This window comes from Lithobates pipiens, unplaced genomic scaffold (genome assembly GCF_037356315.1).
Source record: "Lithobates pipiens isolate NorthernLeopardFrog02 unplaced genomic scaffold, aLitPip1_a1.2 Scaffold_8, whole genome shotgun sequence".
In the NCBI taxonomy this organism is placed as follows: domain Eukaryota; kingdom Metazoa; phylum Chordata; class Amphibia; order Anura; family Ranidae; genus Lithobates; species Lithobates pipiens.
The window spans coordinates 550,088,063-550,105,225 of record NW_027507903.1 but is presented as its reverse complement, the minus strand read 5'-3'; the positions used below and the strand labels follow the sequence as shown (position 1 = coordinate 550,105,225).

At 47.1% G+C, this 17,163-nt stretch overlaps 1 protein-coding gene across 3 annotated transcripts in view; it reads right to left on the bottom strand.

Annotated features, from left to right (window-relative positions):
- The window catches only part of PPP3CC (protein phosphatase 3 catalytic subunit gamma), a 170,721-nt gene that overhangs the window by 23,764 nt on the left and 129,794 nt on the right, over nt 1-17,163 (bottom strand). For all 3 annotated transcript variants that reach the window (XM_077469843.1, XM_077469845.1, XM_077469846.1), the window contains exon 13: nt 8,145-8,165. In XM_077469843.1, the coding sequence (XP_077325969.1) occupies nt 8,145-8,165 (21 nt within the window). The remainder of the gene's footprint in view (nt 1-8,144; nt 8,166-17,163) is intronic.

The following is a 17,163-nucleotide window of genomic DNA, read 5'->3' as shown; positions in this document are numbered from 1 at the left end:
GGTTTCCTTTAAGCCCTGCTTATCTAAAGCAACCATCTGTTGTATATAACAAGATCCTTCAAGGTGTGTTGAAAAAACAAATGAGAGAACATAACAATGCAAAGAGCAACCCAGATATTGCTTCATTCAAAGCCATTGATTAAGGAGGCCTTTTGTTTCTCCTGACAACCACTTCTACCTTTGAATGTGCATGAGGGGTGCTAGTTTTATCCCTGAACTTACCGTTGAGTTAATCCTGCTGCAGAAATTTCACCCTACCCAAGTTTGTCATGCAATGCTGTAGCAACATTTGGCACCATTGCAATCACAATCACACACAAATTCGGGATCAACATCTGTCAAAATGACAGGCATCAGATGCTGACCTTCATAAAGCTGATATGTAACAATGTATGTCTTAACACTGAATATGCTGACAGGTAGAGGAGGAACAGGGAGTGGTGTGCCGCTGTCCCCTCAACGTCCAATTAGTTGGCTGTACGAGAAAAGGTGACTAAGGATACACTCATTCTTTCTTGTAGTTAACCATAGGTTAGGCAAGTACCATTACGATTAATTTAAGGGTGGACATCAGAATAATAGTGCAGGTCCCCATCAAGTATTTTTCGACAAATTCGGGAAGCCCCAAAACCTGGAAAGTTCTTATAAGCAAATACACCCAGGGCCAGGCCAAAGCAGAGGCACCCACCATGGGCACTGTGGTGGTGGTGGTGGGGCGATTACCGTAGCTGGGCTGCAAGCCTCTCCTGCCTCTGCATCACCCAGCCATGTCCTGAACTTGGCAGGACTCAGCTGTAAATCGAACAAAGACCACACTATGAGATCTTGATTCTCCCTGCTGTCAATGTGACAAACATCCACTCTGTATCTAGAGCTCTTTGCGCCTGGCTGTCACAGAGCTGTAAACACTAGACAGAGAGAGCTGTGCTCTCCCTGTGTAATCTCAAGAACTGAGCTATCAGACAGCTCAGGTCCTGCTCTGCGATCAATATGAATGGAAGCTACTACTGTTATGTGTAAAACGGTTTTCTTGAAAAGAAGACGTTTGGCTTTACAAAAAAATAGGATTTTTTGTACTCCCAATAAAATATTTTTCTCTGTATTTCACTGACTGACACAGCTCCTTTCTTAGCCATTGGGTTGTTACGCCACCTTTAAGAGAAGAGTAGGCATAACATGCTATGAAAAACACAGAACTTTAGTTCTGCCTAAGAGGCGGTCCCTTAGGTAACAACCCCCCAGCCTGCCATGCAGCACTCAGTACGTCAACAAGCAGTATAACGTAAAGAAAATTAGGAGAGGCGGGTGCTGTGTCAGTCTGTGAATCCCAGAGAAAAGGATTTTACGGTGAGTACAAAAAAATCCTATTTTCTCTTATATTCACCGACTGACACAGCTCCTCTCTTAGCCATTGGGACGTCCCCAAGCAGTGCCAAAACGAGGGTTGGGAAAACAGGATAAAAACTTCATCCACCATGGCAAGTGGGAACTAGTATGAAAAAAACAGGGTGCCCCTCAGAGAGACACTACCTTCAAACCGCACCAAAAACTGTGGGAACAAATGCAACAGTGTAAAAAGTACTGCGTTTTTACCCAAAAAACAGGAAAATTTGAATTTGCAATTGCAACTATACAGCCACCTGCAAAACTTTGCGGCCAAAACAGGCATCAGCCGATGCACTGACATCTACCTTGTAGAATTTTGTAAAGGTGTGAACAGACGACCAGGTCGCCGCTTTACACGCTTGAGCAACAGACACTTGATGTCAGAAGGCCCAAGATGTTCCGATTGCCCTTGTGGAGTGGGCCATGACTGGAAAGGGGGGCACCTGCCCCTTCAAGGCATAGGCTTGTACTACAATCTGCCTGATCCACCTGGAAATGGTGGCCGACGAGACCGCCATGCCTTTCTTTGGACCAGCCACCGAAACAAACAAGGAGTCGGAACGGAGCCGTGGCAGACAAATACACCCTCAGAGCCCGAACCACGTCCAGGGAATGGAGGGCCACCTCCTTAGGATGTGCTGGCTTGGAATACAGAGATGGTAACACAATGTCTTCATTGATGTGAAATGCCGAGACCACCTTCGGCAGAAAAGAAGGTTACGGACGCAACACCACCTTATCCTTGTGGATAACCAGATAGGGCGACTTGCAGGACAAGGCTGCCAGTTCCGAAACCCTCCTGGCTGATGTGATGGCCACTAGAAGGACCACTTTCTGGGAAAGAGTCAACAAAGGGATCTCTCTGATATTTTCAAATGGGGTTTTTTGCAGTGCTGACAACACCAGATTAAGATCCCACGGGGGTAACGGTGGACGTACCGGAGGAACTACCTTGGACAAAAGTGCTCACTAGAGAATGAGACGCCAGGGGTCACTGAAAAAAATACAGCCAAAAGCTGAGATTTGTCCCTTAATGGTGCTCAAGGCCAATTTCTGGTCTACTCCTTGCTGAAGAAACAGGACCCTGGATATAGAAAAGCAGCGCTGATGCCATCCTTTCTCCTCACACATGTAGATGTAGGCCTTCCAGGTACGATGATATATCTTCCGAGAAGAAGATTTCTGTGCTCTCAGCATGGTTGGGATCACAGAGTCCGAAAGACCCCGGTTCCTCAACACCTGGCTCTCATACCGTTAAAACCAGCGATGGTAAAGCAGGATGGAGAATCTGACCTTCAGACAGGTCTTCTCGTAATGGCAGTCGCCAGGGGGCGTCTGCCACCAGGTGTACCAGGTCTGCGTACCAGGGACACTGAGGCCAATCTGGGGCAATTAATGGAATCCCCACGGCCTCTACTCTGCGGAGCAGACGTGGTAACAGCTTCAGCAGAGGAAAGGCATAGATCAGCTGGTACTGACCTCACGGAGCCACCAGCGCGTCTGGCGCGTCTGCCCATGGATCTCTTGTCCTGGACACAAATCTTGGCACCTTGCGGTTGAGACAGGAGGCCAGAAGATCCACATCTGGTGCGCCCCACCTTAGGCACAGTAGCCTGAACACCTCCGGATGAAATGCCCATTCTCCTGGGTCCAGCATCTGGCTACTTAGATAGTTCGCCTGCCAGTTCTCCACTCCTGGGATGTAAATAGCCGACAGGGCCGGTACATGTCGCTCTGCCCACCGAAGTATGTGAGCGACCTCTCGTGCAGCGACTGAGCTTCTGGTTCCTCCTTGATGATTTACCTATGCCACAGCCGTGGCGTTGTCTGACTGGATCCTGATCAGACGCCCTCTTAGTCTTATCGACCATGTGGAAAGGTATAGACTGATCGCTCTCAGTTCAAGCAGATTGATCGGCAACTTGGATTCCTCCACCGACCAGAGGCCCTGGGTTGACTGAACTCCCATTATTCCACCCCAGCCAGATAGGCTGGCGTTCATTGTGATCACCGTCCATTTTAGAGGTAGGAACGACTTCCCGGACTTAAGTACCGGGGACCTCAGCCACCAGATCAGGGAATCCCCGACTAACTGGCTCCCTTGAATCTGTCGATCCAGGGACAACTGAGATTTGTCCCATCTTGTCAAAATCTCTTTCTGCAGGATTCTGGTGTGGAACTGGGTATATGGTACGGTCTCGAAGGAGGCCCCCATGAGTCCTAGGACTTGGATGCAGAAGCGTAGCGACTACCGCTTGCGGTTCATCAGCAGTTTTACCGCGGCTCTGAGAGTCTGCAGCTTGTCTGAACTGAGAAACACTCTCGCTTCCATGGAGTCCAGCAGCAAGCCTAGGTACTCCAAACTGAGTCTGTACGATCACCAAATTTTTTAGGTTCAACAGCCACCCAAATTCCTGGAGGGTCTGCATGGTAATAGCCACATTCTCCTCTAATTCTGAGGCGAAAGATGCTCTCAGGAGGAGATCGTCTAGGTATCCCACGATCGCGATCCCGCGTTGCTGTAGCAACGCCAAAACAGGAGCCAATACCTTGGTAAAGACTCGGGGGGGCTGATGCCAAACCAAAAGGGAGAGCCACAAACTGGTATTGGGCTTCCCCGACTGCAAATCTCAGAAACTTCTGATGCTGGAGGCATATGGATATGTGCAGGTATGCATCCTGGATGTCTAAGGATGCCAGGCAGTCCCCTTGATGGAGTGCAGCGACTACTGAGCGAACTGATTCCATTCTGAACCTCTGTACTTTTACAAAGTAATTGAGGGCTTTTAGACCCAAGATTGGATGTACCCCCTTCCTTCTTGGGCACTAAAGATTGGAGTAGAACCCCTGGAAACGTCCAAATAGGTACTATCACCCCAGGATTCAGCAGGTCCCTTACTGCCCTTAAGAGGGCCTCCTGGCGAGCCGGAAGTACGGGTATGCTGGAAGGGAAGAATCTGTTTTGCGGCCAAGAGAGGAAGTCTATCTTGTAGCTGGAGGAAATCAGATCGCAGACCCACTGGTCGGACAGCCGAGAGGCCCACCAGGCTGATAACTCCCGAAGGCGACCCCCCACCCATGCTGCGGGTGGGGGCAAACCTTCATGCGGTAGCACGTTTGCTCGAAGGCTTGCGGTTCCAGGGATACTTTGGTCCTTCAGAGGTCGTCCTGTCGGGCTAGGGACCTTTGGTTGAAGCTCCAGGTGGACGAAAAAGCTGTTTGTGAGCGGAAAATGAGGGCCCTTGCCTATGGCGTGGCTCCTTAGCCTTCCTGGCCTGTGGGAGTAGAGTACTCTTACCACCTGTGGCATTTTTAATAATGTCATACAAAGAGGCTCCAAAGAGCCGGTCACCAAGGAAGGGAAGATCCGTCAGGGCTTTTTTGGATACCTGGTCAGACCAGCATTTTAACCAAAACAGGCGCCTCAGCACCACTGCTGACACTGAAGCCCTGGATAACAGAGGGAGAGTTATCCAGGGCCGCGTCACAAACGTACTTAAGGCCTTGCACTAGTTGGTCTGCTAGTTCCATGCAGACAGGAGAAGCCTGTGCTCTCCCAATTTGCGGTGCAACAGTTTTGCCCACTCAGTGTCTGCGACACAAGTGCGGATGCAAGTACTGGTCGCATGGTTGACCCCACAACCGTAAACAAGGAACGAGCCACTGCCTCGGCCTTCCTGTCTGTGGGGTCCTTAAATGCAAGAGTCCCCTCTCCTGGGATCATGGTTACTTTGTTTAACCTGGATACTGGGGGGGGGGGGGGGGTCCGCGACCGAAGGGGCCGACCACTTTTTGAGAAGGCTCTCCTCAAAGGGGTAGTGCACTGCCATATATTTGGGGACCGAAAAGGTCCGCTGCAGTCAACCCCATTCCTTGTAAATTAACTTGTCAAAATAAGTCAGATACGGGAACACCTTAGGTGAACGGGCTGGCTTGCGGGACTCAAAAGGGACCGCTACACCAGCAGAGGGATCTGCTGGCTCCTAAATCTTCAGGGTATCACGCACAGCTGTGATAAGTGCTCCAACAAGCGCTTTATCGCGCACGGACCCGGACGGGGACTCATCCTCACTGTCCGATCGGTCCTGGTCAGCGTCGTCTGAAACGACAGAACAGGGGTCACCAGCCTCAGCAGGTCCCGAGTCTGCGTCAGAGCTCTCCCCAGAGGACGGTGGGGCAGGGGCCACTTTTTAGTACCTTTACGCCCACACACCGCCTCCATCTTGGCAACGAACGAATTGAGGACTGCCGACAAAGCGTCCAGGGGCACTGCACATTCTGCAGGCAAACCGGTTGCAATTGCCTGGATTTTGGGGGAAGAAACGCCAGTTTCTGAAGCCATGCTGACCCTACCCTGTCTGCCACCTGATGGGGACTTAGGACAGAGATGGTCCCACCCTCCTAACTGCTGCTGGCTGAGGGGCTCTTTCCTGCAGGACTCACCACCCTGACTAGTTCTGCGCTGTCCAGCAAGTAGTGCCTGTGTTCCTTATCAGCTCCCAGGTGCATAGGAAAACCCACTGTGTCATCCAGAGCTGCAGCTTATGGCACTGAAACCGCTCTGCAATGTGCTCAGGCTCAAAGAAAATGGCCGCCAAGCGTCCAGTATAAGGACATAAAGCACAGAGAAAATGGCCGCCGGACTACAGGAAAGCATGCTGCTCCTAGAGACTGACCAAAAAACGTGCTCAGGCTTCAAGAGATTGGCCGTCGGGCGTCCTGTATAAAGGACAAAACCACAGGGAAAATGGCCACCAAGCTACAGGAGAGCATGCTGCTCCTTGCCCTCACCTAAGATGGCTGCTGAACACTGAAAACCATGAGGGACAGTGACAGAAAATGGCGGTGAACAGCGCTGCAGGGATCACAGACACAGCCTCCCCCATAGAGAGGAAGACACATATCAGGGCACAACCAGCATGCGCATCCCCCCCCCAGGTGAGAGCCCCTGCACATGACACACACCACTCAGCAGCCACATGCAGCATCCCCATGCATGCAGGGAAGATAGGGACAGGGAGAGAAGAGAGGGAGGTGAGGGACCCCCGAATCGACCTCCCAGGGAATGCCCAGCTGCTCAGCCCCACCGAGGCAGGGAGAGCTGTACTTTCCAGTCCTGAAGAGCTGGGAGACCTTCCATCACAGACCCACTCTCCGATCAGTACGGGGTGCCTGCTAGCCATGCCACACTGACGCAGACATCAGTAGCCCGGTCATATGTGTGCCCTGGAGCATTAAAGCTCACGACCACCTCTGGAGCTGAGGTACGTTGTGGCTAACCCAGCACGTAGCTCTGGTCTGCACACACTCCATGGCCAGGCTGGGGAGACTACAAGGATAAGGGTATCCAGTCTGTCACCCAGCCGGCTGTTGATAGCAGATCACAGAATCTACAGTCTTGCACAAAAAGCAAAGCTTCTGCAGAAAAAAATCCGGACCGATGGGCCCGCAGGGTTCCTAGGTCCTTCTTCTGGCTGGGGGGTTGTTACCTAAGGGACTGCCCCTTGGGCAGAACTAACGTTCTGTGTTTTTAATAACATGTTATGCCTAGTCTTCTCCTAAAGGTGGCGTAAAAACCCAATGGCTAAAAGAGGAGCTGTGTCAGTCGGCGAATATAAGAGAAAATATAAACACACATACTCACCTCTAAATGCTGCAGCTGTCCCCTGCCGGCTCTAAGACCTAGAACTAAGTGATCACATGAGCGCTGATCACTTAGTTCTCAGAAAGCTATGACTGTCATCCACCACTCTCTGATCTGCCCCTCCAGTGCCAGTCTGGACAGGGAGGGCAGGTCCAGCTGGCTTCAGCTCTCAGCCATAGGCTGAAAGTCAGAGCCAGCTGTAAATCAGACATCTGGGGTGAATTCCGACAAAATGGTCCTCTGTTCATTGATTCTGGGTCACAGGAGAGCACATGCAAGTGCACTCCTGTGACCCACAAGAGCAGTATGATTTAAAAAAAAAAAAAAAAAAAAAAAAAGCTTTGTAGCTACTTCTCTTTTTTTTAACCCTTGGTGAACACCAATTCGTTTTTAACAGCGCTTTAGTTATTTTAATTTGGTTTGTGTACCAGAAACATGATTCCAGTACCTTTATTAAAAAAACAAAAAAAACTGACAAATCACACAAAATGACTTAAGACTTTAGATAACCCCATTATTATTTGTATTATTCCTTCTTTCCCTTTCCAAGCTTTTTTTTTTTTTTTAAGGTTTTAAGTTCATGTTCATTAAAGAGCCGTGTTGAGGGTCAATGTATCAAAAAGTACTTAAGTCAGAGAGAGCCGGGTAATTTGCATTTTTAAAAGATTTTTCAAAAGGAAATCAGCAGTTGCATCCTCTATTTTGATGTGTTCCACTTGAACAAAAAGCACTGAAACCATTTGGATCAGCATGGCAGCCAAGAAACAATCTCCACATGCTAGTCTCCTAGCTGTCATGTTTACCCTCTTACTTTGATACTCTGTATCCCTTTCCTGCCTGAAACAAGCATGCAAATAAAAATATCTGACTTTACAGATTTGCATATCTGTCCCAGGTTAGTGATTCAAACCTTTCTGAACCCAAGTGGTCGGTGTACTGGTCACACAGCTAGCATCTTCAGAAGGGGAATGGAAGCTCTTGGGTCTTTTTTTAAAGGCATTCAAAATAATTCAAACAGCATCCCCTTGTGTCAGGTCTACTGACTGCAGGAAGAATGATAGTAAACAGAACACATTTGTGCAGCAGCTTTATATAAGAAATATACGTCTCTTACCTTCCTGTGCTTCAACTGTGGCTGTAAAATAAACATAAAAAGAACAGCGTTATATTTAAACCAAAATTACAGATAATGCTGAACCTTATCCAAAGTATCTGAAATGGCCTGCATAAATCAGCCACATTTGAATAAAGGGTTCAAGAAAGAATCTGACTGGGCCTATCAAGGAACACACAGTTCTTAATAGAAACACTTTGTAAATTTAGGGAACATACAATTCCATGTAGCCATTCATATATACCCGCTTGCCGACCACTGGAGGCAAAATGATGTACTGGTACGTCGCTGCCTACACCCGGGTTTAGGGCACGCACATGTACACAGCAGGAGCCTGTCAGCAAGCCCCAGCCAACAATTGACGGTTGGGACGTGCTGATCTGCTGTGTACATTCACAGCTGAGAGATCTGTGGTGAAATTCAACACAGAGCTCTGTACACAGGAAGCAATCCGCCAATTTCTCATCCCTGCTTTAAATTGAAAGATCATTGGTAAAAAGCATTTCACACATTACACATTTAGGCATATATTTAACCCCTTGATCTCCCTAGATGTTAACCACTTCCCAGCCAGTGTCATTAGTACAGTGACAGTGTAAATTTAGCACTAATCACCATATTAATGGCACTGGTGATGGCAGTGAGTCCGTTTCCTCCAGCGTCAGTGTCAGATTGTCCACTGCAATATCACAGTCCCATTACAAGTTGTTGATTGCCACCAATAGTAGAGAGAGAGAGAGAGAGAGAGAGAGAGAGAGAGAGAGAGAGAGAGAGAGAGAGAGAGAGAGAGAGAGAGAGAGAGAGAGAGAGAGAGAGAGAGGGAGAGGGAGAGGGAGAGGGAGAGGGAATGGGAGAGGGAGAGGGAGAGGGAGAGGGAGAGGGCCACCAATAAGAGAGAGAGAAGAGAGAGGAGAGAGAGGAGAGAGAGGAGAGAGAGGAGAGAGAGGAGAGAGAGGAGAGAGAGAGAGAGCCATTGAAATCAATGAGTTGCGACTTGTCTTTCGACTTTGTTGCATGACAATTCATACTAGTGGAAACGGAGCCTGAGATTTCATTTCCACTAGTGTGAGTTGTCATGCAACTTTGTTACTGAAAAGTCGCATGAAAAGTCGTACCCCATGATTTCCAATGAGTACCGTCCATATCTGTGCGACTTCAAAGTAGTCCATGCAATACTTTGGTCCCACTTTGATGCGACGTAGACCTCAAATACAAAGGGATCGCTTAAAGTTGCGGCAAAAATCGAGCGACTTTCAGGTCACAATAGTGGAAACCTAGGCTTAGGCCCCTTTCACACTTGTGCGACTTGTCCTGCGACTTAGGACTGCAAGTCGTACCCCATGATTTCCAATGAGTATAATTTATATCTGTGGGACTTCAAGTCACACCGACTTCAAAGTAGTCCCTATACTACTTTGGTCCGACTTTGATGCAAGTTGAGGTCCATAGACCTTAATTTACACAGGCATTCCCTGAAATTGTGACAAAATAGCATAAAAATGGTGGAAAAATCGCAGCAGTGTGAAAAGGGTCTTAGTCTATGGTTTCACTATAGCAACCCCAAAGTTGTACGATTTTGAGTGCGACTTTGATGCAACTTTACACTCCCTGGAACAAAGTCGCATAGATGGGAACGGGTACCATTAAAATCAATGAGCTGTGATTTGTCATGCGACTTTGGACACAGTCGCATGATAAGTCACATTTCCACAAGTGCGACCCCAAAGTTGCATGATTTAGAGTGCGACTTTACACTTTGCATCAAGTCGCTGATTTCAAAGTCGCATAAATGGGAACAGGTGCCATTGAAATCAATGGGCTGTGACTTGTCATGCAACTTTACGTGTCCAAAGTCAAATTAGTGGGACGGGTACCTTGGTGTGGTTGCCTGTACTATGAGCAATGTAGTCCGTGAGCGGAGACCCCAAAGCATTTCCAGCTACACTCACAGTCCCTCCCTGGAAGTGATGTCACTAGCTTTTAGTAACCACACCCACTGACTGCTTTTAGGCTTAGAAGGAAATAGAATTGAAGAATTTCCGTTATGTGACGACATTGGCTACTGCAAAATAAAGGTAGAAAAAATTTGATTTTCTTCATTTTCAGGCATAAGGCTGAACTTAGCTTACATTAATGATTACAGAGGACAATTTAAGTGTTAGGGTGGACTTCCACTTTAAGATAACCTGCATATAACTCATTGTCTAAGAATACAAGTACTGTTGATTTTGCAGCTTAAGGACATCAGCTGTACAATGCAACACAGCAAAACATTCCACCTGCAACCACTCATTGCTCAGACATGTACGATGAGTGGATGGGAACAAAGCCACTGTACAATTCTTTCATACAAAGTCATCACCACATAGTACAGAAAGCCCCCGGAGAAAGGCATTGTTATAATTGAAGGAAAGGCTAAAAGCAAGCCAGATTCCCCATTTCTGTGTTATACCGGTGCTGCAAAGTTGGACAGACAAGGCTACAAAAAAAAAAAAAAAAAAAAAAAGACCAAAATACTCTATGGGGAGATTTACTAAAACTGGAGCACTCTGGTGCAGCTGTGCATGATAGCCAATCAGCTTCTAACTACAGCTTTTTCAGAAAGGCCCCTTTCACATGGGACGGATCACTAATGATCCGCCCCGTGATGATCCGCTTGCTCAGCAGGGATCGCTCCGTTGTCCCCGATGAGCCGGCGGATAACAGGGCGGTCCCTGTCATATCTCCGCTCTCCTCTATGGGGGATCGGATGAGCACGGACAGTCTGTCCGTGTTCATCCGATCCGCTCTGCAGACGGATAGAAAAATAGGATTTTCCTCCTTCTGCAGAATCGGACAATTGCGGAGGCTGACGATATTGGGTGTCTGTGGATGTTCATCCGCAGACACCCGCTATCCCATAGGAATGCATGTATGTCCGTATTTCATCCGCTAATGGATGGATGAAATACGGACATAATGTCCACATGTGTGAAAGGGGCCTTAGCCTGGAAGCTGATTGGGTTCTCTGTAGAGTTGCACCAGATTTTGCACTCTCCAGCCTTAGTAAATAACCACCAATGCCCTCAAATTATATAATTCATCAAAACAATCTGATACCTAGATATGACTGGCTCCTGGATACTGTATATCTGGATACTGAACAGCTCAATGTGACCTACTTCCTCAAATGTGTATGTACATACCTGCATATGATATCTACACACTGCTAAGGTTCCCACAGACATGGCAGTGGTCTAAGGTGGCTGTTTTTTGGCAGATCAAGCTATAACCTAATGTCTATTGGGCAGCCCAGGCCTTTGCCTCTTTTCTCCATAGCTGGAGTTGCACATATTGCTGTATAGACCTGAAGCTGTGCCAGAAGACATCAAATCACTATTGTTTTGTAGACCTGAGACTGTGTCAGAAGACATCACTTCACTTCAGAAACAAGACTGATACAATCTGTAATGATATTTCCACTGTACTGATATCTCCCTTACCCAACATTGCATGTCCACCTACGCACAATACTTCCATTCCTTTCTGACCTTGTTAATATAGAGAGGGGGTCAGCAATCCGTCAATCGTATGCAGGTGATGGGTAGATCGCCTCCCTTGATTGCCGACCCCTAAACCTGGAGGGGAGTTATGCCATTTAGTGGAACCAATTGGCTCCCTCCCTGCAGCCACCTTTTTCTCTCCCTCCCGCTAGGATTCAGCAGCTGCAAGGAGGAAAATACAGCCATTGGTTCCACTGAATGCCACCCCTCCTCCCCAGGTCCCTCTTTCTTCTGATGCCTACTTGTTTGGCCTAATTACTGGCCCCTTCCTTTTCTTAATGAACACAATCGGTGAACGGTACTGATCACTGACTGTGTTCATTCACAGCTGAAGCATAGTAAATTGTGTTTGCTATGCTTCCGTTTGTTAATGGAATGGGAAGCAGCTCAGCACAGAGCACTTCCCATTCATTCACTGTCCTGCCGAGAAAAGGGCTGGGGAATCTCTGTCCTCAGTCTCTTTGTCTCAAAAGTGAGAAGACATCAGGGGTCTGTTAATATTTCACTAAAGCCCCCCCCAACGGTACACCATCCATTGTCCTACTGACACCCTCCTACACCCCACTGACACTGTCCACTTTTAAGGTAGGCCAATGTAACGGCACCCCTAATATAAAGGGGGTTAACGCCGTTTACGATGTTCCCTCTCCTAGACACACATCCACTCGCTACCAATATCCACAGCTAAACGACCCTTTCCTATAGGAGCCGACCCCTCTGGCAAAAAGACGAGATGCACTCTGTCTCTTCTGTAGTAGGAATGACTTTATTAATGAGAAACATTGTAACTTTATACACAATTCAAGGCACATGCTTTAACATGAACAAGGGCCCAGCTCCACCCACACATCCCAAGACTCAACACCTCATCCTGACGTCTGCTAGGCTTCAAACGATCCCACCCAATACACATCTTGACTGGCAGCCAGTCTGTCTGGCACTTTACAATACACACAAGGACAGACTTAAATGAACAATAGAAATGCAAAACAACTTAATTCCTCACAGCAATGATACTTAACCCCCATATACAGTATACATCCAATCTATATACAATATATATACAGCCTTGAATATGGCTATCACAGACCATATTGGGGGTTTCTTTTATTCACTCTGTGTCCAAAGTGACCCCACTGTCACAGCCAAGTTTATAATTTTACAGTGACATTTGTTTTATTATATTTTTAAAAGTTTTCTTTACTATTTAGTTAGGCCTTCTAGTTTATTGCTTATATTATAAAAGGACGCTGAAGTCCAGTGATCTTTGATCTTTCATGATGTTCAGGTAGATCTCCACCTCTCAAAAGGTTGCCTACCCCTGCTATAGAGGAAGTCACTAAAGAGTTTTCTAATGCCCACCTAACCACATGCCCCTTGGACCCTGTTCCCTCACAAATATTACAGTCATGCACTGTCCAACTCACATCAACAATCTCTCTCTGTCTACTGGCTTCTTCTCCAACCGTTTAAATCAGGCATTGGTCACCCCCACAATTAAGTACTCACTAGACCCCACTAATTAACTCTTGGACCTCTCTGCTGCCTTTGATACAGTTGACCACCCCCTCATCCTACAAAAAAATCCATTCCCTTGGTCTTTGCGACTGTATTCTTCGTTGGTTCTCATCTTAAACCCCCCACAAAAAAAATTAAGTCGGCAGCTAAAACAAGCGCTGCGCAAACTGTTGGCGCTATATAAATCCTGAATAATAATATTATAAATACTGTAGCTGCCAACTTAATATTAGGACACCTACCTGTTCAAGGTTCCCGTGATTTCGGCACCCCAGCCGATTTTTGGATCGGCTGTTGGGTGCTGCCACTGCCATTCCTAGTAAGGGAAACTGGCAGTGAAGCCTTTCAGCTTCACAGCAGCGCACTGCGCTTTCTAATTGGCCCGGCGGTGGAGGAAGGAGGAGAGGGGCAGAACTTCCGAGGGACGGTGTCATCTCCAGAAATGGGGGAAGGGGGACCTGTCAAAAACAGGTGCCTGTTCCCCCTCCTTAAAAGGTGCCAAATGTGGCCATTCTCTTAATTCCTCCCAAAACCTCCTGCTTTCTAGCTCTCCAGAGCCTCTCCCATCCTCTGGAACTGTTTTTATATTTGACTCTTTTTTGGGTGAATGGGTAGGGGTACACCATATCCCATACTCATTCACATAGGGGGTGGGGCAGAAACTAGGGGCCCTCTTCTTAAAGGTGGCTTCCAGATTCCAATAAACCCCCTGTCAGGGTTGATGGGGAAAATGCCATTGTCCAGCACTCACCCTCCCCCCCATTTTGACTGCATGAGGCCTGGTATGGTCCAGGAGGAAGGGGGTGAAGGCGAGTGCTCGCTTGGCCCTCCCTTTCCTGACCTGCCGGGCTGCATGCTCAGCTAAGGGTCTGCTATGATCTTGGGGAAGACGACCCCACGCCAGTTTTTCTTCATTTTAGCAAGGGTTCCCTTCAAGATTCTCAACGCACAAGCTGCACCACAAGTCGGATCATCATAGGGAACCATTGATTTTGACATGTCAAAAAAACGCTTGACGAGGCTAAACGCAGCTGTATCCAGCGTTAAGACATGTTTATGAGCTTTTACCTGCGTCAGACATTTTTACCGCTGTAAAGCCGGTCCTCAGAGCGCGCTGGCCCTGTGTTTTTTGATTATTTTTTTTTGCAGCTTGAACATGCCTATGCCACTTAAAGCTTAAGCTTCTAAGATCTGTGTGTGCATGGACACATAGAACATGGAGAGGCATTTTTAAGCTTAAAAAAATTAAATAAAAAGTTCTAGGCTGCTAAAAGTAGCTGTAAAAATGCCCTGTGTGCATGAGGCCTTAGGAGATCCCTGAAAACCCATTTCTGGAGATAAGCCTACCCTACCTTCACATAATTCAACTTTTACTCCCCCCAATTACAACCTATTGTATCACTTGACCCTTCCTTTTAGGCTGGGTTCACACCGCTGCCGCAGCAAGAACCAGATGTGATTCGCACCGCACTGCAGTGCAAATCACATCCGATCTCTGTGCGATGCGAGTTCAGCCATACAGATAGTATGGCTGAATTCGCATCGCACCCGCCGCAAACTCGCACGGGACCCTTTTTTGGTCCGCAGCAGAATCGGATCGCATGGGTGTTCACACCATGCGATCCGATTCCTGTCCGAGTTTGCAGATCGCACTGCGATATGCGAACTGATCTGGGGGTGTCATTAACATTTCACTGACACTCCCAGCAGTCCGCATAGGGCAGTGTGAACTGCCGGCGGGAGGCATGCGATGCGGGAAAACGCCGCGGATTTGCGCTGTTCCCGCATCGATCCAGTGTGAACCCAGCCTTAGATTGTAAGTGCTAATGAGCAGGGCCCTCTGATTCTTCTTTTATTCAATTGTATTGTAAATGTACAGTCTGCCTTCATTTTGTAAAGCGCTGCGCAAGTAGTTGGCACTATATAAATCCTGTATAAGAATAATAGTCATCATAAGTTTACTGAACACTGCTGCACAACCATTTCATGATGTATATGGCCTGCTTAGAGGGGCCCAGGTGATGCGGCCATGTTAAGGAACGTTATCAGATTCACACTCTGGACCAGGGGTCTCCAAACCGCCTTGATCTGGCCCTTGAGCAATATTCATCCCACTGATGAGACACTATTCTGACTTCTGACACCAAAAATGGGACATAATTCATGCCACTGGCACCAACAATGGGGCACTAGTTCTCCCCCTACAGTCAAAGAGGGGGCACTGTTCACTCCAACTGATGCCTGGAAAGTTTTCTATTCTGACTGGCCATAATCCAGCCCCCCTAAAGTCTGAAGGACAGTAAACTGGCCCTTCGTTTAGAAAGTTTGTAGAGCCCTGCTTTGGACCATTACAATAACAGAAGAATGTTACAGGCAGTGGCACTACAGAGAAGCAGTTATTCTCAAAATGTATGAGGTTTGCATCATCTCTTTGGGAATAGCTCCCTCTAGTGGTCACAGAGAAAAAAAACGCTCATTTTTTAAATCCAGGTTCTGACTAGGTCCAAGGGCCAACTCAAACTGGTGATTTTAACCACTTTCAGACCGGACCAATTTGCTGGTCAAAGACCAGACCACTTTTTGCGATTCGGCACTGCGTCGCTTTAACTGACAATTGCGCGGTCGTGCGACGTGGCTCCCAAACAAAATTAACGTCCTTTTTTTCCCACAAATAGAGCTTTCTTTTGGTGGTATTTGATCACCCCTGCGGTTTTTATTTTTTGCGCTATAAACAAAAATAGAGCGATAATTTTGAAAAAAACGCATTATTTTTTACTTTTTGTAATAATAAATATCCCCCAAAAATATATAAAAAAACATTTTTTTCCCTCAGTTTAGGCCGATACGTATTCTTCTACATATTTTTGGTAAAAAAAAAATCGCAATAAGCGATTATTGATTGGTTTGCGCAAAAGTTATAGCGTTTACAAAATAGGGATAGTTTTATAGCATTTTTATTAATAATTTTTTTATTATTTTTTTTTTTACTAGTAATGGCGGCGATCTGCGATTTTTATTGTGACTGCGACATTGTGGGGGACCCATCGGACATTTTTGACACATTTTTGGGACCATTGTCATTTATACAGTAATCACTGCTATATAAATGCAGTGATTCCTGTGTAAATGACACTGGCAGTGAAAGGGTTAACCAGTGGGTGGCAGTGTAGGGGTTAAGTGTTCCTAGGGGTGTGTTACTAACTGTGGGGGGGTTGGGCTTTCATTTAGTGTACACTGATCTCTGCTCCAATCACATGGAGCAGAGATCAGCGTCACTAGTTGCTAGGCAGAATGGAAAAATGTTGTTTATACAGCATTTCCTCCATTCGGCCGCTCCGTGAGACGATCGCGGGGATGCCCGCGGCGATCGAGTCCGCGGGTCCCGCGACCGGACTCACGGAGGTCCCGACCAGCGCGGGAGCGCGGCGCGCTCCCGATGGCATGGCGGCAACGAATATTGGACGTACATGTACGCCAATATGCCTGCCCGTGCCATTCTGTCGACGTACATCGTCGTGCGCTGGTCGGGAAGTGGTTAAAGTACACCTGTCATGAGAGAAATATTTAGGTAGCCATTGTTGATTGCTCTTTCTTGAAATGCTGGGTCCCTGTCTGTTGTGGTGCTTTGGCTTCAAACATAATCATTGACTTGATGCAAGTACAGGGATTAGCTCGTTCTGTAACCTAAAACCACTGTAATGGCCACACAGCAATTTAAGAGAGGCCAGCAATGAAAGCCCACCTTTTTCTCATGACAAGCGCACTTGAAACCCCCCAAAAAAAATCTATAAACTAAAATATAATATATATACATATACACAGTGCCTTGCGAAAGTATTCGGCCCCCTTGAACTTTTCAACCTTTTGCCACATTTCAGGCTTCAAACATAAAGATATAAAATTTTTATTTTTTGTGAAGAATCACCAACAAGTGGGACACAATTGTGAAGTGGAACGAA